Below are 18,795 nucleotides of genomic sequence, written 5' to 3' on the forward strand. Positions count from 1 at the left end.
TCAATTCTTCGGCGATCAGCCTTCTTTATGGTCCAGCTCTCACTTCCATACATCACTACTGGGAAAACCATAGCTTTAACTATACGGACCTTTTTCGGCAAGGTGATGTCTCTGCTTTTTAAGCTGCTGTCTAGGTTTGTCAATGCTTTTCTCCCAAGAAGCAGGCGATGGGATACAGGCTTGTAAATACTGTAAATGAAATAAAAAATAAGTCCTGGGCAGTGTATGACACTCTGCCATTTGGGACGAGCTTTTGCTAGCGAGACGAAGGCTGCAAGAGATTTCTGTCCTTTTGCCCTGCCACCGGGGTGGGGGTGGGGGCGGGGCGGGAATCAGGGCTGCTGCTCCCCCAGCAGCGAGAGCCCCCCTGAATCCTCCCCACCGCCCTGCCCCACTGCCCTATTTCCTGCAGCGCATCACATGGCTGGCACCCCACCAGATATGCTTCTTCTCTCTCTTTCCTGGAAGGCTTCCTGCTTTTGCTGGCTTTTTCCACAGCCAGCCAGGGCTTGACAGCATGGAAGGGAGGGAGGGAGGGGAGCCTTGCTCCAATTGCCCATGGCTTCCATTGACACACAGCAGAGATCAGGAGGGCACAGAAGGAGCAAACAAGGCTCTGTGCCAAACAATTCTGGGCTGGCAGCCAAGCCAAGAAGCCACCTGCCCGGTTCCAGCTTTGCCTCGGCTCTTCCAGCTGCCTCTCACCCCCCCCCTTCTTTCCAAGGCTGTTCCTGCTCCCTGGATGAGTAACTTCAGCTTTTTTGTTCTCTGTTTGCCTTCAGAAGCGCATATTCCAATGCTAATGACTCCAGGGTGTCTGGACAGATTGCCTGGCTGGCTGTTCCCTGAAGAGGAGGAGGAGGAGGAGGAGGAGGAGGAGGAGGAGGAAAGAGCTCTCGGCTTCTCGTGGCGCTTTTCTTCGGAGGGAGCCTGGGAACTAGAACAAAACGGCCTCCCACTCCTCTTCGTTTGAATGGCATCTTGCTTTTGTCTCCTGCCGCCCTGGGGAGCGGGTGGCTGTTTGCAACCGCCCTTTGAGGAAATTCTGGGGGAATGCGGGGACTGGGCTACCCGCTTTCAGTTATCCCTGAAGGGTGGGAAGGTTTGAGAGGCTCCCTCTTGGGTATATCCTTCCCTCTGATAGTGAACTCAGGTGGTTGAGGGCAAACAGGGATGGAGCTCAAAGGGGAGCCCAAGAAGGGTGAGGCGTATAGGGCAAGCACTGAGGTCTGCAGAATTACAAGACACCCCAAAGCAGGCAAAACTCTGTTTTTAAAAACCCAGTGAAGACTAAGCCAGGTCAGGAACGTTAAGTGTCACTTGGAAATAAAAATGGGGAATGTGGGTGGGATTGGTTAAGATTCCCTGGCTTTCCCTGGTTTATGGAATTATAGAATTTTAGAGTTGGAAGGGACCACTGGGGTCATCTAGTCCAACCCGCTGCAATGCCGGGATCTTTTGCCAGAGGGGCTCGAGCCTACAACTCTGAGATTAAGTCTCATGCTCTACCAGCTAAGCTATCCCAGATCATAGGCACCATTTCCCAGGGCAGTGGTGGCGAACCTATGGCACACAGGTGCCAGAGTGGGCACGCAGAGCCCTCTGTGTTGGCACGCGCCATCACTGCCGTTCTTTGGGGTTTTCAAATTGGGCAGCCGCTTCCCCCCGCTGGCAGCAGCTTAGAGGCAGTTTATCTCCGCAAAGCAGCTGTATTCCTGACTCCCCGCACCCCCTCCCCACGATTGATTGGGGGGGGGGTTGCAGCCAGCAGGCTGTAGTTCGTGATTGGTGGCTTTGTCAAGTGTTTTCGTTGATTGGTTGCTGCCTTCAATCCTTTGAGACTATGTGTCGTTTCCAAGGAAGTGTTTATAATGTGTGTTTTTCTCCCCCCCCCCAAACAGCTGTGATCCAAGCCCCCCCCCCCAAAAAAAACACTCTGGGCAATGCCCCTCCCCAAAAGCTCAACAACTCAGGGCAGCCCCCCCCCCAGCTCATTTTTACGGTATATTATTATCCCATATTGGGACCCAGCTGTGGGTTAAACCACAGTCTAGGCTTGCCGATCAGAAGGCCGGCAGTTCGAATCCCTGCCACGGGGTGAGCTCCCGTTGCTCGGTCCCAGCTCCTGCCCACCTAGCAGTTCGAAAGCACATCAAAGTGCAAGTAGATAAATAGGGACCGCTCCGGCGGGAAGGTAAACGGCGTTTCCGTGCGCTGCTCTGGTTCGCCAGAAGCAGCTTAGTCATGCTGGCCACATGACCCGGAAGCCGTCTGCAGACAAACGCCGGCTCCCTTGGCCTATAGAGCGAGATGAGTGCCGCAACCCTAGAGTCGGACACGACTGACCTAATGGTCAAGGGCCCCTTTACCTTTACCTATTATCCCATATTAAATTGCCGTGTTGGCACTTTGCGATAAATTAGCAGGTTTTGGGTTGCAGTTTGGGCACTCTGTCTCCAAAAGGTTTGCCACCACCGTCCTAGGGGCTGAGCTCCCTTCAGCAGCACCCCCCCCCCCATATTTACTCACAGCGTCTTCTCTCCTGGAGAGCCAGTTTGGTGTAGTGGTTAGGAGCGGCAGACTCGTAATCTGGGGAACCGGGTTCGTGTCTGCACTCCTCCACATGCAGCTGCTGGGTGACCTTGGGCTAGTCACACTTCTCTGAAGTCTCTCAGCCCCACTCACCTCACAGAGTGTTTGTTGTGGGGGAGGAAGGGAAAGGAGAATGTTAGCCGCTTTGAGACTCCTTCGGGTAGTAAAAAGCGGGATATCAAATCCAAACTCTTCTTCTTCTTCTTCCTGCCCCAGTGGTAGTTCCAGCTCATTGGTCAACCACACTAGCCCTGCCTTACTTAAGAGACTTGGCTGTTAACTTCTGTGGGTCTATTGCAGCTCTATGGCGTCTATCCCAGGGTACTGTGTCCTTGGGTTCACAGGACTGAGCTTCCACTTCTAATGCATGCAGGGGAGGCAAATGGAAGGTGTCCTTAGGGGGCAAAGGCAACTACAAAAGCTGGTGGCTTCAAAATGACACGGGAAGGTGAATGCTGAAATGTACTGCCTGCAAATGTTTGGATGTGAATCCTTCTGCCCAGCCATGGATGCTTTAGAGATTCCTGCATTGCAGAGAATTGGACTAGATATCTTTGAGGGTCCCTTCCAACTCTCCAGTTCTATGCTTCCATGAGTCTATGAAGCGGAGGTATCAGCAGAGCCAGTATGAATGTTTGACATCTGCCCTATTAAGCGCTTAGACTTGAGACAAAATGAATTTTAAAAATAAAATAAATCTCAACAACTTTAAAACTGCCACCAGCTGAAACGCAATTGAAAGTCTACAGGTGGTAAGTCAAATCATCATCTTTTAATACTGCGGCAAGATCTTTTAGATATACATATATATATATACACACACACACATATCACATGATCCCAACAGCAAGAACAGGAAACAGCAGGTGACGACATTTCAGGATTGCACTATTTAATTTAGCTGTAACTGCTAAACTCAGTCCCCCTGCCTGGATGTTTTCACCTGAGAATTTATACTACGGACCTGTTATTATCTTGCCACCCACAGGTTTTCCTCACTGGAAATGTTGGCCACAGATTATCTTCACAGTGCATTTTAAAGGTTATCTGCAAATGTTTTTTCCGTGTTTGAATTCCCTGCTAACCAGTTTCAGAACCCGATACCCAAGCGATGCAGACAGGCAATTGTCAAAGATTATTTCTTTGTATAGCACCATCTTTGGTGCCGAGAGCCCACCTTCAAACAGAAGAGACACACAAACATTCTTTTTTTGATTTGTATCTTGCTGCAAGCAAAATGGCTGTTTTGCCCCCCACCCCCTTTGTGGTTGGTTTATCCCTTTTATAGCAGGCCCAAAGTAAGTTATTCAGTCCGAGTGGTAACGTAAGCTAGGTGCAAAAGCACATCCGTAAGCACCATGCCAATTAAATTTTCTACAGAATGGTTAAACGGAACGGCGCATGAATGCCCAAATACTCCCAGAAAACCTGCACAGGAAATAGATTAAAACACTACTTAAAAACGTATAAATAGTGGACCTCCCTTCTTTAGAGAGAAAAAGGAAGATTCGAGCCTGCAACGCTAGGTAAGGCGGGTGGGGAGGAAGAAGAGTTCCTTTCTCTACAGCCTCCATACTCTGGAAGGCAAGAGTCTGGCCAAGCCTATGGCTTACTTGAGGGCACCTCCAGGCTGAGGGCAAGTTCTGCACTGGAGACTTTCCAATTTGCTGCTCACACTGTCGGCCATGGTAGCACCAGCTCTTGGGGAAATTTTGGAAGGTGCCATTTTTCTCATCTCGGCATCGCAAGCTGCACCTGCCGATACTTCCTCCTTTAGATGACCTCTGAAAATACACAAAGCCTTTCCTCCATTGCAGCTCGTCATCATCCTAAATGGCACAAGCTCCTTTAGTCTGTGCTGTCTTGCCTTTCCAGTGCCATTCCCATGTAGGTGGAGCTGCACCCAGAGCCTGGCAAAGGGACAGAATTCTCCTCTCCTCTCCTCCCTACACCCATCCCACCCGTAACTGACTTCTGGTCCTTTTCCACTGACCAGTATAGGCTGAGCTCTGCTCTCCTCCCCCCGCCCCATTTTTCAAGGCCTTGATGAAGTGGATTATTAACAAAAAACAGCCGAAGGGAAAACAGCAATTTAACTTAAGCAGCATTCAACATGTTTCACCACGAAACACCGTGAACGTTCTCCAGTATGGCAGTGAGCATGTTTGCTCTGCAACTATCAGGAAGGTGAGCCAAAGGAACCAACCACCCCAAAATAAGCAGCAGCTGCTGCCCACTTGTAGTTTGCATATAGGGCTATGGCTGCTGGAGTGCCTTGATACATCTAAAATAAGTGAACAATGGAGCAGTGTTTTGGATGAGTAAAGATGACAGCGTCAGAAAAAGGGCGGCAGGGAGGGGGGGGAGAGACACCAAGGAGGCAGCTGTCTGTCCACTGCTGGCTTGTTGTCACACACAGCCTGCTGGCTGTGCCCAAGCATGTCAGCAAAATCTGAGTGACTGAGTTGCTCGAACCACCTGGAATGTACCTGCTTGATAGGAACCAAGGCTTCAGGCGTTTCCAGACTGTGAAGATCAGAGGAGTGCTTTTCCTGAACTAATCTTAAAACAATGGAAGGACATCTCTGCAGTGTCAGAGTGAGCCAATCACCCCCAGGGCAAGCCTGGTAGGCAGCAGGCAGGTCCAGAGGTTACAAGATCCTGACATTTTAAAATTCTCTCTCAGGGCCCAGTAACTCTTCTCCCCGGTCACAGCTGGGTGGCTCAGTGCACAATTTGGACAACCAATGTCTCCCTTCTAAAGCGTCCTCACTTTAATTATCTTACAGGCTTCATCCCATTAGGAATATACTGTTATAAGTTCGCGATAAGGCACATACAAAACTGAGCAGAAAATTAAAAATAGCAGCTTCATGTGGAAGGGTTGGGTGGGTCAGTACTGTGGATGCTCGGGTTGCGAATGTGATCCATGTGGGAGGCACGTTCGCAACCCGCACTGCTGCGTCTGTGCACAGACAGGTTGCGATCCGGCGCTTCTGCACATGTGCGAGCGCCAAAACCCGGAAGTATCCCGTTCCAGTACTTCCGGGTTCAGCGCGGTGTGCAACCCAAAAACGCGCAACCTGAAGCGGCCATAACCCGAGGTATGACTGTAATCTCTTGTCATCTTTTAGAGTGGATGATCAACTCTTGTTGTACTCACGGTGCTGGAAACACCTGAAGCAGTGAATCTTTTTCCTTCCTCATGGTGTTGGTGGTGAGAAGAGGCACCGTTTTGTTTCTGAAAGCAATTTTCAAAAGACTTCTAACCTCATGTCTAAAATTAGTTGTTTCATGGAATTTAGTCCAAAACAAAGGCTTTGCTTGTTCTGAAGGGGCAGCCACACCAGGGTTGTCCACAGATACAAAAGTCCCCTTTGTTACAGCTGTACTGAGGAATCAGCCATTGAAAGGGGTGCATTCAGAGCTGCAGACTTTTGTTAGTTCAATACTTCGCCTCTTTGGCGAATATATATATAGCTCGGGGAGCATTACAGTATTAACGCTCTTATAAAAAAAGGTGGAGTATAGTCAGTCCATTCAAAAGTTAAGAGCTTAGACAATTACAAAAAAAAGCTCCAAGCAGGTTAAAAATAAACTTAAAACTGTAGAGTGTTGAAATATGTGAACTAGGCACAACTCTCACTCCCGAACAAGCTTTTTATCTGAAGGCTTAAACTTATCTCCAACTGTTAAATAAATGGCAGCTTTGTGTTTTAGTGCCAAGAGAACCGTCAAACTTTCAACCATTTCTGTTTATGGGTAAAATTAAGCAGGTTTTCTGCACCATGTCCACAATTGGGAGTAAGGTGCCTGACCTCACCCTCATGGATGGAGGGTGCTTATGAACTTTCTCTGGGAGGGGCTGGAGCTCAACAGCAGAGCAGGTGCTTTGCATGCAGAAGGTCCCAGATTCAGTCTCTAAGAAGGGCAGCGAAAGGCCTTTCTCTGAAATACCAGGAAGCTGCTACCAGTCAGTGTTTTTATTACTGAGCCAGGTAGCCCAATGATCTGACCAAGGCACCTTGCTGTGTTCCTGTAAACGCCTCCGCATCTCCCAGGGAACCCGAGCACTTTGCAGAAGCTTCTAGGGCATGGGCTCAGGGCCTGTGGGGCATCAGCTAGGCCTTCTCAACTTCCATGCAGCTGGCATGAACTAGAAAAAGGCCCAAGCTCACTGCCGCTGCGCTGCTCTGGCTGTGCACTGCAGGGGATGGACGGACCTGGTAGTGCTTCATTTAAGCTTGTCATCTGTTAATATTTTCCTGGAACAACACCCATAGGCTCTCAAGGAGCCTGCCTCTGCTTATCCACCCAGAGGAGGAAATACTGGCTGTTTCAGCCACATACCCTCTTGGCATATCTCAGGCCATTCATAGATCACAGTTTCTCTCCAGGGGAGTGTAAACTCCACTCACCAGAGGTTACTATATCTGCTGCTCCTTTTATGCGATCACTCTTCTGGTTGAAAGGCTGAGGAGGCAGCGCTGTTTGGCTTTGCTTGAGGTTTGACTCCTTCAACTTCTGATTCCCTCCCTAAATGTGTAAACAAGTCAGAACAGAAGGGAGTTCAGGGGTTCGGAGTCCAGGGGGAAAGGCCCAGAGCAAGGAGGTATTGGGGGTGCGGGGGAGAGATGTGGCTTGGGGCAGAAGCTGCAGCTGCCTGGCTCCTTCACATGCCTGTCAACCAGCAGCTTCAGGAAGAGATGAAAAAGAGAGGGCCTAAACTGATCCCAGCTGTGCAAGCAGACTACACCCAGCAGGACATTGGGGGGGGGGAGGAATCAAGGTTTCTGTCTTGAGAGTGAACCATGAGGGGGATGGAAGCCACCCCCCTCAAAATCTGGTAGAATCATTGGGGAAACTATCCTCCAGTTTCCAGACATCCCCCATAAAAAAGTCAGTTTACCAAAGACATCATCATTGAAATCATTCACACATCAAAAGGTTTAAAAAAGAAAAAAGACGAAGAAGGAAAGAAATGCGTAACAGGACAGAATGAAGCCCTAACCGAGCAGAACCCATTTTTCTTCTCCTTTAACTGTTATTTCAATGTTAGATCTTCCAGTCAGTCATTAGAGGCAGCTGTTAATAAAAAGCAGCAGAAACAAAAGGGAGGAGAACCCCTCCTGGTAAGTTGCTATTTTCAGAAGGCTTACTTTCAAAGCCAAAACTATTTCTCTCACGCAAAAATTACAGGCAAGATTTTAGCTACAGTACGCTTCAAAGCGTTTCCACTTTGCAGTGCAGTAAAACAAGAGTTTAAAGCTCTCAAAATTGGGAGTCGAGCTCTAGCTGCCTGGGGGTCAGACCCTGCGGTCTGGTTACAGTTCAAACTCCAACAGTAGGTTTTGCTCAAGATTCATACTAACTTGCTAGAGCCAGGTCTGCCTCACTGAATGAAATGCAGAAATCAGCCTCACCAACCCAGGGCCCAGATTAGAACGACAGGACTTGCAATGGCCCCCTGCTACCAATATGTGCCAATATTAATCTTAGACGTATTTTCAACATTCAGGGCCCATGGTTTTCCCCACACACAGTATCTGCCTTGCATGATTTTTTTGTTTTAAAGGCTCAGGTGTGTACTTTTCTCTTTTTTTTTGTAATTCAGCATTTCAACAGTGTGGCACACAGCTCTTTACACGTGGCAGTTAACTGTGAACTCCTGTTCCAGGGGAGAAACTGAAAATGCCTACAGTGTGAATTTAGTCCCTGCATTTACTGCCCCTTTTCTCCTACCGACGACCCACACTTATTTGCCGGGCAGTGCTGTGTAGTTGGCCCATGAAAGAATGCTTTCCTGCAAGACATGTCTGTCTGTGAGTGCACATGCTGGTTTAACACTGCCAAGAATTCTGTTTTAACAAGCGGAAGAAAAAGAGTCTGGAGTGCTTCCTGGAAAAGTTTCATACCTGCGACAGGATGGAGGTTGGGCCAGATACTGGTTTCTTGCTAAACCACCTCTCTTACAGAGGAGTACAGAAAAACAGCAATGTCCAAAACCCAAAAGCTTCGCGTCTAGCGACAGCAGAGTTTGGGCATTTGTCACGTCTTCCCTTTTTGCACCTCAGGCAGGATAGGCAGAAAAACCATGAGAGCGAGTGAGTCATGTCACCAGTGTTCCATTCACAGAAGAGCATCGTTTTTCTATGATGGGAATTCTCTCTGGGCAGAAAGAGTTATCTGATATTTCATCAAGAAGGAAGCTAGGAAAAGTATCGGTGTGCCAGTCCGTCACAGCACAAAAAACAGAATAAGCACCACCAGCAGGATAGCAAAGAGAATGAAAATTGCGCACCACTGTCGCCGATCTGCAATAGAACACAAACGGATTAGTTCTCTGCTGCCATGAAAGAAGCTTTCCATACGCTGCAGTGCTAGGAGCCTAAGTGAGGCCACAAAAGCCAGCAGCAAGAGAAGACGTGGTGGTGTTGCAGGCCTTTTTAAAGAAACAGCTGTATTTGGAACAGTTTGATCAGCTGTCAGGAGAATTCATGTAACAAATGATAGGCTCCTTGGTATGCAAACTCCCTGATTCACAATGCATTCCCTCCTTCTCTCTGGTGCTGGTCCATAATCCCTTTCCAAGACTAAGATCCCAGAAGGGCCAGGCATATGGCAGCAGGGCTGCTGCTCTTAGTATCCCTCAACAAGAGGAACAAATAGACATTGGAAACGTGTGCAGTTAAGAATTTCAAGAGGCTGTGTTCATATTGTGCCTACAGGTGCAGCTGGAAAAGCAATGCCCCAAAGTAAATGCTTCCACATAAACAGAGCTGCATCTAGTTTCTAAAACTTGCAGCAGGAAAAGCGGGACACAATTTAAATCCACACTCTGGGAATCAGGTAGCAGCTGGAAACCTCAAACCATTCAAAAATCTCTGAAGTTTACTTATTGAATATGCAACCACTGTAAAACACACAAAATAGAAAGGATATAAAGAAAGGATTGTGCAGCTCATTAGCGGCAGACACACAATTCAAACTACCTGAACACAGGCTTCTCCCCGCCCCCCGCGTTTTTTTTCAAGCACAGGTTTCTAAAGCCTTTTCTCTTCAGTCTCCAGCTAAAGACACTCAGGGATAGTGAACAGTTGGCATTTCGCAAGATTGTGAATGAAGAGTATGTCTGTCATGCGTCCCTGGAAACAAACAATTACTCTGCATCATATACACTAAAATGGATTTGATATAGAACCTGCTTTCTTCTAAATGCAGTGCTATGCTGCTGTTTTTAATGAATTTTTAATCTTTTGTTGGAGGCTGCCCAGAGTGGCTGGGGAAGAAATAAATCCTCATCATCCTCATCATGTTTCAAGAGTAGCTCAGGCCTACACCAGCTGCCTTGGAATCCCAACCATTACAGGTCTGGGACAAGTAGTCTGCTTGGATGGCACCAGCAGAAGAAACAAGGTCTGGCACCTACCTGTATCAGCTTAAAACTGTCCGAGTTGAGCCCCCTGCAACAGCAGACGACTTAACATTTTAACATCACCCATTTCCACTCCAGGCTACTTACCACTGGTCATATGGGACACTTTTGCAAGTTTCTTCATAACGTTGTCTATTCGTGACTGAGTGCTGTCCAGCTCATGAGAAAAGTCATCCAACATGCTAAAACCAGAAGAAGAGAGCAGGGTACGTCAGACTAAGTTTTTAACTTAGCGTAGGAGAAGAGTTTGTTACAAAAATCTGGCAACTACATAGGGAAATAGTTATGAGGTGGGAGCCACCAAGTTTTGTTTTTGTTTTGTCTTTAACTGAGTTGCAGAAGACCCAAACAACTTGGGACCCAAATAACTGGAGGAATGCCCACCCCCAACCTGCCCATGCTCCAATATCTTCTACTGAAGCTCACCTCCACATGCCTCCTTCCCAAACACAGTTGAGTCTCTCTCACGGTTCATTCTACACTTCACTATTATAATCAAAAGCTTAGTGTAAAGATGAAGCACAAGCCAAGGTGACATTGCCTTCCAAGATTTAGCATAAGTATATGGAAATATTAGTGCAGATCGAATAGAAAAAATATATCTTATGTCCTGCTACCTGCCACAACACAAGAAAATAAACAGGACTAAAAAGTCAAAATTCATGATAAATGCCAGACAATCTGGTGGATCTTGGCTCAGACTATTTTGGGGGGGCTGAATTTGAACTAATTTGAGTCTTGCTAGCAGAAACCCACGCAAGGACTTCCACTTGGCACAACGGGGATTCCTCCCCCTACCCCGACGCACACACCCCCAAACTTGTTTGGGGCTGGATGTCAGGCGAAACAACATCCCTCCCCACCGAACAGGACACAAGGGAAGGAGAGAAAAGATCTGAAATGCTTGGACTGACGGAATAATTGCCATAGCACTACACTGAATTCCTCACATTGCTTTTGGTGCTGGTTTAGTACTTTAAAAAAGCCCTGGTTGATGTGACCAAAAGCTCATCTCATCTAGTACTTTGTTCTCCATAGTGGCTAGCAACATGTTATATTCAAATACTCACACTGCTTGTTCATCTAGCTCTCCTCCAATACGCTGGGACATATTCTTTAATACACCAATGCTGCCAGAGACCAGCTCCAACTGTTCATCCTGCTGTTCGATGATTAACTGGTACCCAGAAAAGAGATGGGGATTTGTGTAGTTAAAACTCGTGATATGCAACTGCAACTGGCAGCCTAAAGTGCTAATAGCACCTCTCTATGCATCTGATCTTAATTTCCTGAGCATCTAGAGAAGCCTTCCCCAAATCTGATGCCTTCCAGCTCCCATCAGCCCCAGACAGCATAGCCAACAGTCAGGGATAATGAGAGATGTAAATATCTGAAGGCTGGGGAAGGCTGCTCTAAGGACTAACATTAAGGGCTCTAAGGACTAGCTTTAAAGAAAAAGCACATAACTTCCAGCCATAAAGTCTGCTCCCAGTTTCATGACCTAAACTCCCTTTCCACGTCTCCCTTTCTGAAAGGTACTGATGCTTCACATTAAGCTATGCATGCTTGTCCGGAACTCAGAGGAAGACTGGATTCCTTTGTTTGCATTTGAGCATTTTCTGCTTTGACTCTCAGTAATGTGCATTTATTTGAACTGGGTGAAAATTACTAGTGTTTTTCAAGAAGGTGCATAATAACTCTGCTAGAAGCTAGGTCTTTAGCAATGTTCTTTATTTTATTTTACAGTGGTACCTCTAGTTACGTACTTAATACGTTCCGGAGGTCCGTTCTTAAGCTGAAACTGTTCTTAACCTGAAGCACCACTTTAGCTAATGGGGCCTCCCGCTGCCGCTGCGCCGCCAGAGCATGATTTCTGTTCTTATCCTGAAGCAAATTTCTTAACCTGAAGTGTTATTTCTGGGTTAGCGGGGTATGTAACCTGAAGCGTATGTAACCCGAGGTACCACTGTATTTGTTAAATTTGTGTACCACCCTTCTCCTGAAGATCAGAGGGCGATTCACAACGTAAAAATACAAAATGAGAACATAAAATAGATAATAAAACATAAACAACCCAATAATCCCCCCCTGTAATCTAACTTAGAGGTTGCCAGAGCATAGACAACAGAACGGATGGAAGAGGTTAGTGGTCACTTTTTATTCACTGTCACCCCATGAATCCATCTCCTAAAGGACTGCAGGAGTTTCCCTCTGTCACCTACTTTTCTCTACTCCTTCCTTCCTCATCCTGGTTCCCTAATTGAACTATGAAAAGTTGTGCCTGTGTGTCCTAGAGAACACATCAGTCCTGAGGCCAAACCTTCTCTGGAAATCCTCCAATGTCAGTGGCTGTCTGTCTCTCTGATTGCATTTGTTCAGTCGTTCAGTCGTGTCCGACTCTTCGTGACCCCATGCCCCGATTGCATACACACACACAAACATATTCAAACACATCCATCCACATGAAGCTGTCCATAGGAAACATTCTACCTGTTGCTGTGCTTGATGCTCCTCAATGAAGTGGGAATTTACCGACTGCATTTCGCGATCCAAGCGGCCGTACTTGTCAGCCCCAGAACTCCAGCCATGAGTTCCACTTTCTCCCAGAAGGACCTGCACATCAGTGAACAAAGGGGAAACAAGTGGGCAGTTTCTGTGTATAAAGAAAAAATCTCACAACTCAGTCAGATCACAACACATTCCCAGAACCAGGCTTTTAAAAATGGATCAAGCAACATGCCCCGGCATTTCTCTTTTGAATGCTGTGCACCTGACATGCTGTGCCTCTTTCACCGTCTTTCAATTTTCAAGCAGATTGCTATGGAAGCTGACTTTTCCTACATCAAGAAGAATAGCAGGTAAAGCCACAACTGCAAAGGAACAAGTAGTAGCCTTAAAATGTGCTCCTAATTATTCAATGGCAAGTGTGGCCTTGAGGTCGGTGCCTTTTAAATTTGGTGCCCTACTAGGACCAGCTCCACGGGGGAGCTCCCAATAGAAGATGTGGTTAAGATTTCCTGTCACAGCAGAATTTCACATGACCCTTTGAAGACTAGGGCTCCGTTCATGCTTTCTCTCAAAGATGCATCAATACGAGTCTTTTGTTTGTTTTAAATTCTGAGGAGAGGAAGAGGACTTCAATCCACCACCATCACAGTCAGTAAGTGCAAGAGAGACTCTGGGGACTGACTGACTTACCATCACCTTGCCCCCTCTGCGGCAGAGGAGAAAAGAGAATAAGCTATCCCCGACCGACTCGTATCTATCCTACAAAATACAAAACTATAGCCAATTCTGGGAAGCAAGAGTTACAATTATCTTTGGGCAACTGCTGCATTTGCTTCATTGGGGAAGATGGACATGAGGAAAACAAACTCCTCCTTCCCACACTTGTGTGAACAAAGTTCGGTAGTTCAAACAGGCAGGACAGAAGAAAATGTTCTCCTATTTTTTTTGCAGGCTTGTTGCACCCTTCTGAACAAAGATGTAAGTCATGCTCTGAAACATGGGGCTCCTTTATGAAGCATGATCAATGCACCATCTTTAAATGCTCATACCTAATACAAATGGACCAGCCATATCTCACAAATTCTGCAGTCAAGTCCGAAGGCAATCTAGGCAATACTGACCTGCCTGTTTTTCCTTTCAGCCAGTGCTTGAACAGAAGTGTTTGACATTTGATCCTTCATATCCTGTTTAGTAAAGAAATAAAGAATAAGAATTTTATTCTGATGTTAGCATAGGTTAGAGACGTGCTAATTTTTAAAACAAAGCTACTCTATTGTATAGTGGGCAGTGGGTTTTTTTAAACAAAACAAAAACAAACAAACAAAAAGGCACCTACCCACAATAACAGCTGGTGAGAGCTTCTCAATGCCTGCATATTTATTTTAAAGTATAACATTTTATTAGTACAAGTCTGTTTGTAGTGCTATCTAACATTAGAAGATGAAAGCTGCAATCCTAAATACAATTGAACTGTCTTAGGAGAAGGATTGTTCTGTAAAGTGGCCCTTATGACCTGCCTTGCTCCAACCAAGTGCACTAAACACTTTAAGACACAAGATTTCTTTGTTCTGTATCCAGTCGCCTCCGCAGACTTAGGAAAGCCAAATGCCTTACCCTGACCACCTGTCGTGTGCTTGTGATGAAGGCTTTTCTTACTCCTAGCTCTGTTGCATCAAGGTTGAATTTTCGAGGGTTTGCTTCAACAATGCGTTGGGAATAGTCGGTAAAGGAAACTATATTTGAGACACAGTTCCTACATAACATATAGCTATTGTTAACGCGACCTTTTAAAATCAATTACTTTTTCTACTCAAAGAAAAAAATGGAAGACTGCATTCTAGAAACATTTTTCAGGATATGTGCTGAGCGTTTGTGTCCTTTTTAAAACTGGCTGGATTTTTTTATTTAAAAAAAATTACATTCTTGTATACCCCTTGAGGGGCCTTTGGACTGAATAACCGTATTTTAAAAACTTTTACTTAAAGTACTCAGAATTAAAATTTGAACAATTTTAATGCTATTTGAGTGAGTAGATGTTATAGCTAATAAAGGACTTTGCCTCTAATAATGCTTTCTTATCTTAAATGATAGTGTATGGGAGAACAAATATGAACACACAATGTAAAGAATAATTTGTGGTGTGAGAAGAAGTAAGTTTCTGGTTTCGGCAATGCCTCCAAGATGACATGTTATACCAAAACTTGCTTATTTGTTGAACTGAGTAACTTTGTGCCAAAATCATCTGGGTAAGTACAATGTAGGTTTGTGTATCTATACATCTGGAAACCCAAAGGATATTAATAGTTTCATCTAAGTCTTCAAGATCCCACTCAATGCTCCTTAGGTTGTTCCTCAGTTCATTAGTGGTCCAGTCAATTTCTTCTCTTGTAGCGGTGGATGGATCTTGCAGGAGTTCTGTCCATCTCTGGAACAGCCCCTGTGCAGTGTTCACCGCCTTCTGAACTTCCCTGGAAGTGAAGGGAAAATGAACAAAATAGAACGTTAAAATTTGCTAGATGGTCTCATAATTATTTATATACAGGTGTCAACTTACAACTGCTGAGCATCTGCGCTTATAGAACAACATTCTTATTTGTCTATATTCAAATATAAATCATTTGATGCACCCTCTTGAAAATACTGGTGTGTATGTATACAGCAAATATGAGCCAGTTCATATACTACCTCCCCAGCCTGATGTTTCTCACATGTGAGAGAAATTTCTGTGTATACACCAGCTACAGAAGTAATTGTGCTTGCAGGTCCAATTTGTGAATTTTTTTGCAACAGCTATGGAAAGACAGCAAGATAGGGCAGTTGAACCTTTATGTCTATAAAAGGCTACCTTTGTATGTGCAGTGGAGAAAGAGATACCTTCCCACCCCTGTACTATGCAAAGCAATAGATGTGCAGAGTGTACAAATCAGCCCTGTTAGCATTAGGAAAATAAATCACTGACCTGGGTGACTTAACTAGTTTCTGGTTCTTTAGCACGCTTTTCACTAACATACTTTCTGAAGAGTTTTCTGGCCAGCTTACCATTATAGTCAATATTTAGACTATTCAATACAGTACAGCTTACAGATATCAACGCTCTCTCCTCAAGAGAAACATTACAAACGTCACTTTACAACACCCTTTCTTGAATCCTTAATATTCTGAAAATGGTAAAAGCCAAACATATTTCACCTCTAGTTAGCTATCAATTCTAGTCCCCGTTAATCCGGTTCTGTACATCTGGAAATGCTATTCCCACATGGCTCCCAGTATACAACTTGTGCACTGTTCTTGCCTCTTTCCTCATGCTAGACAAGCTTTCAAAATGGATTTAAGAGGTGTACTTGAAGGGAAATTCATTCTGACCTAAGCTTCCAACCATCACCTACAGGAGTGAAATGCACTGATATCAGGCAGGTTGAAATTATTTATTTAACCCTGCTCTTCCTCTCAAAAGATCCCGGGTGACAAACTGATACACAAAACAAAAACATTCTAAAGCAGTTAAAACTTTCTAAAAACAATTACAATTAAAGACATCTAAAAGCAATTAGTTGAAATGCAGGTTGTGGTGAGTGAGGGGTTGAGGACTTCCATTTCAGGTAACATGTCAATGACAGTTCAGATCTAACTATGGACAAACTATGTTGGAAAGATTCACAATTGCTAAACAATGCTGCTAATTTCCATGTTTGACTTTCTAGAACAACATTTTCATGAGATAGGGAGTTTGCAATTCATGAACTTATCTTCATCCTTCCGTCACAAACAATTGTGTGTCCCTCCATTTTCCTACAAATTTAACAAACATCTCTAGGCAATCATTAGTTTGTCAAATTCTGTTCAGTTGAAACAGACTTTTAATTCTGTCCTTAAAACCCCTGAATGTCAAGCTTTCAAAGAATGCATAACCTTATAATTTGCTTTGTAGAGTCATCTTTTCAAGTTACAGTATATCCATCTTCTGCACAGCTAGTTCTGAATAAGGGAAAATATGCTTGCTGGAAATTCGGGGAACCCAGATGCTAATGTGTGAGACTCTTGTGACCGTCAAATCAACATTCTAATGACAGGCTGAGAATTAAGATCATCATGAAAAACTTTAATCTCATTCATTGAACATGATGGTCTTTCAAAAAAACGTGATGGACACGAAAAATGACAGAGTATCAGCAACGCTGTTTAGTCTCATAAATGCCCATGGGTCAGCAAAATGCTCATAAAATGATGGGTGCATTCCTGAGGGCTATAACCAAAAGGCTATGAATGAACACACAAGGGGGGGGGATGGCAGCAAATGCAGTACTAAAAAATGTGCCATTTCCACAGTGCTGTCCATGTCCCCTCAAGTAAACAAGGACCCAGACCCAGGCACCCCTTCCTGAACCAAGGCAGGCAACAAACCATCAGGAAGAGGGTCATTATTATTACTACAAGTATTAACATTATCTGAAGAAGTGTGCATGCACACGAAAGCTCATACCAAGAACAAACTTAGTTGGTCTCTAAGGTGCTACTGGAAAGAATTTTTTATTTTGTTTTGACTATGGCAGACCAACACGGCTACCCACCTGTAACTAACATTAGCATTATCATTACTAGTATTGTTGTTGTTTAGCCGTGTCAGACTCTTCGTGACCCCATGAACCAGAGCATGCCAGGCACTCCTGTCTTCCACTGCCTCCCGCAGTTTGGTCATTACTGCCATTATTATCTGTTAAATCTATCAGTCCCGAGGCAACATGTGTCCAAGCCCAGCACCCTGTCCTCACAGCACAGTAAGATCCCTGCACGATCAGGCCACCAATTAGGGTTGCCATATGTCCTCTTTCTTTCCTGGGTATGTAAAATGTGGTCATAGGGATCCATAGTTAACAGTAGAAGTCGGCAAATGCGTCCTCTTTTTTTGCCCCTCAAAATATGGCAGCCCTGCCATTAGAAGCAGCATGACTATTGTTGTTGTTAAATAACAGCAATAACAACTTTTGTTGTTAAAATAATGCTTATTATTCTTATTATTATTACTGCTGCTGTTGTTAAATAATAATCGTTTTGTTTATATAATGATTCTTATTATTACTGCTGTTGTTGTCAATGATGTTTCTGTTTATATAATGCTTCTTCTTATTACTGCTTCTGTTAAATAATAATAATAGTTGTTGTTGTAGCAGCTGATATAACGATTATTATTATTATTATTATTTAACAGCAGCAGTAATAATAAGAAGCATTATATAAACAAAAACATTGACAACAACAGAGTAATAATAAGCATCATTATATAAACAAAACGATTATTATTTAAAAACAGCAGCAGTAATAATAAGAATAATAAGCATTATTTTAACAACAAAAGTTGTTATTACTGTTATTTATTAATGAATTAATTATTATCATTTATCAGTTAAACCTATCCGCCCCGAGGCAACCGGCGTGCCGACTCGGGGGCCCCTCGCAGCTGCCCCTTCGCGGGAGAGAGGGCGGCAGGATCCGACCGCGAGAGCGGCGCTCTCCACGTCCCCGCGCCGCCGCCGCCGCCTCCGGCCCTGGTTCCTCGTGTGGGCCGCGGGAGTCCCCGGGAGCCTCCGGGGAGAGCGAGGCCTCGAGGAGCGAGAGAGGCCTGTCCTCCCCGCCGCCGCTCCTCGGCGCCCACTCACCCTTTCACCACGAAGAAGGGGTCCTCCATGGACATGGCTCCGCTCGCAGCGGCCCGCCCCGTCCGTCCCGCGCCTCGGCCAGGCCAGGCCGCCGGGTCCCTCGGGCGGCGGCGGCGGAGGCGGCTGCTGCTGAGGGTCGGCGCTGTCGCTGGTTCTCCCCCTCAGAGGCAGCCGCTGCCCCTCCCCCACCGCCTTCCTTCTTTCCCGCCCAACTTCCTCGAGCCCGCACGTCTATAGGCTCCCTCTGCTCACGTGACTCCCCGCCCTCTCTTCCCCCCCACCCACCCACCCAAGCACGGGGCCGCGGCCGGAGAGAAGGGAAGGTTCCCCATTGGAGGAGGGAAGGCGGAGGCCTCGAGTCACGTGAAGCGGGAGCCGGAGGAAGGCCCACCCCTTTCTGATACGGGCGGGGCGAAGGCGAAGGAGGGAGGGAGGGAGGTGAGGGGCGGGGCTTGTGGTCCTCGGTGCCTTGTCCATGAGCATCTTTTGCAGAGCAGCCGGTCTTGGGCCAATACCCTAAAATGTATTTTATATAATTGGCTTTTTTATTTCTTTTCTTTGTATATCGTGTTGTTGTTTTGTTGCTGATGCAAATAAAGATTCATT

General features: G+C 45.6%; 1 protein-coding gene across 1 annotated transcript; it reads right to left on the reverse strand.

Moving 5' to 3' along the window:
* Window positions 1-8,648: 8,648 nt before the first annotated feature.
* STX6 (syntaxin 6) lies at window positions 8,649-18,315 on the reverse strand. Its single transcript, XM_033151319.1, has 8 exons — window positions 18,190-18,315; window positions 14,834-15,003; window positions 14,150-14,244; window positions 13,657-13,719; window positions 12,518-12,640; window positions 11,098-11,204; window positions 10,115-10,209; window positions 8,649-8,906 (listed from the first exon to the last, which is right to left on the reverse strand). The coding sequence occupies exons 1-8, from the start codon at window positions 18,222-18,224 to the stop codon at window positions 8,830-8,832; spliced, it is 765 nt and encodes a 254-aa protein (XP_033007210.1). The 5' UTR covers window positions 18,225-18,315; the 3' UTR covers window positions 8,649-8,829.
* Between the last annotated feature and the right edge of the window lie 480 nt (window positions 18,316-18,795).

Source organism: Lacerta agilis, chromosome 6, assembly GCF_009819535.1.
Source record: "Lacerta agilis isolate rLacAgi1 chromosome 6, rLacAgi1.pri, whole genome shotgun sequence".
In the NCBI taxonomy this organism is placed as follows: Eukaryota; Metazoa; Chordata; class Lepidosauria; order Squamata; family Lacertidae; genus Lacerta; species Lacerta agilis.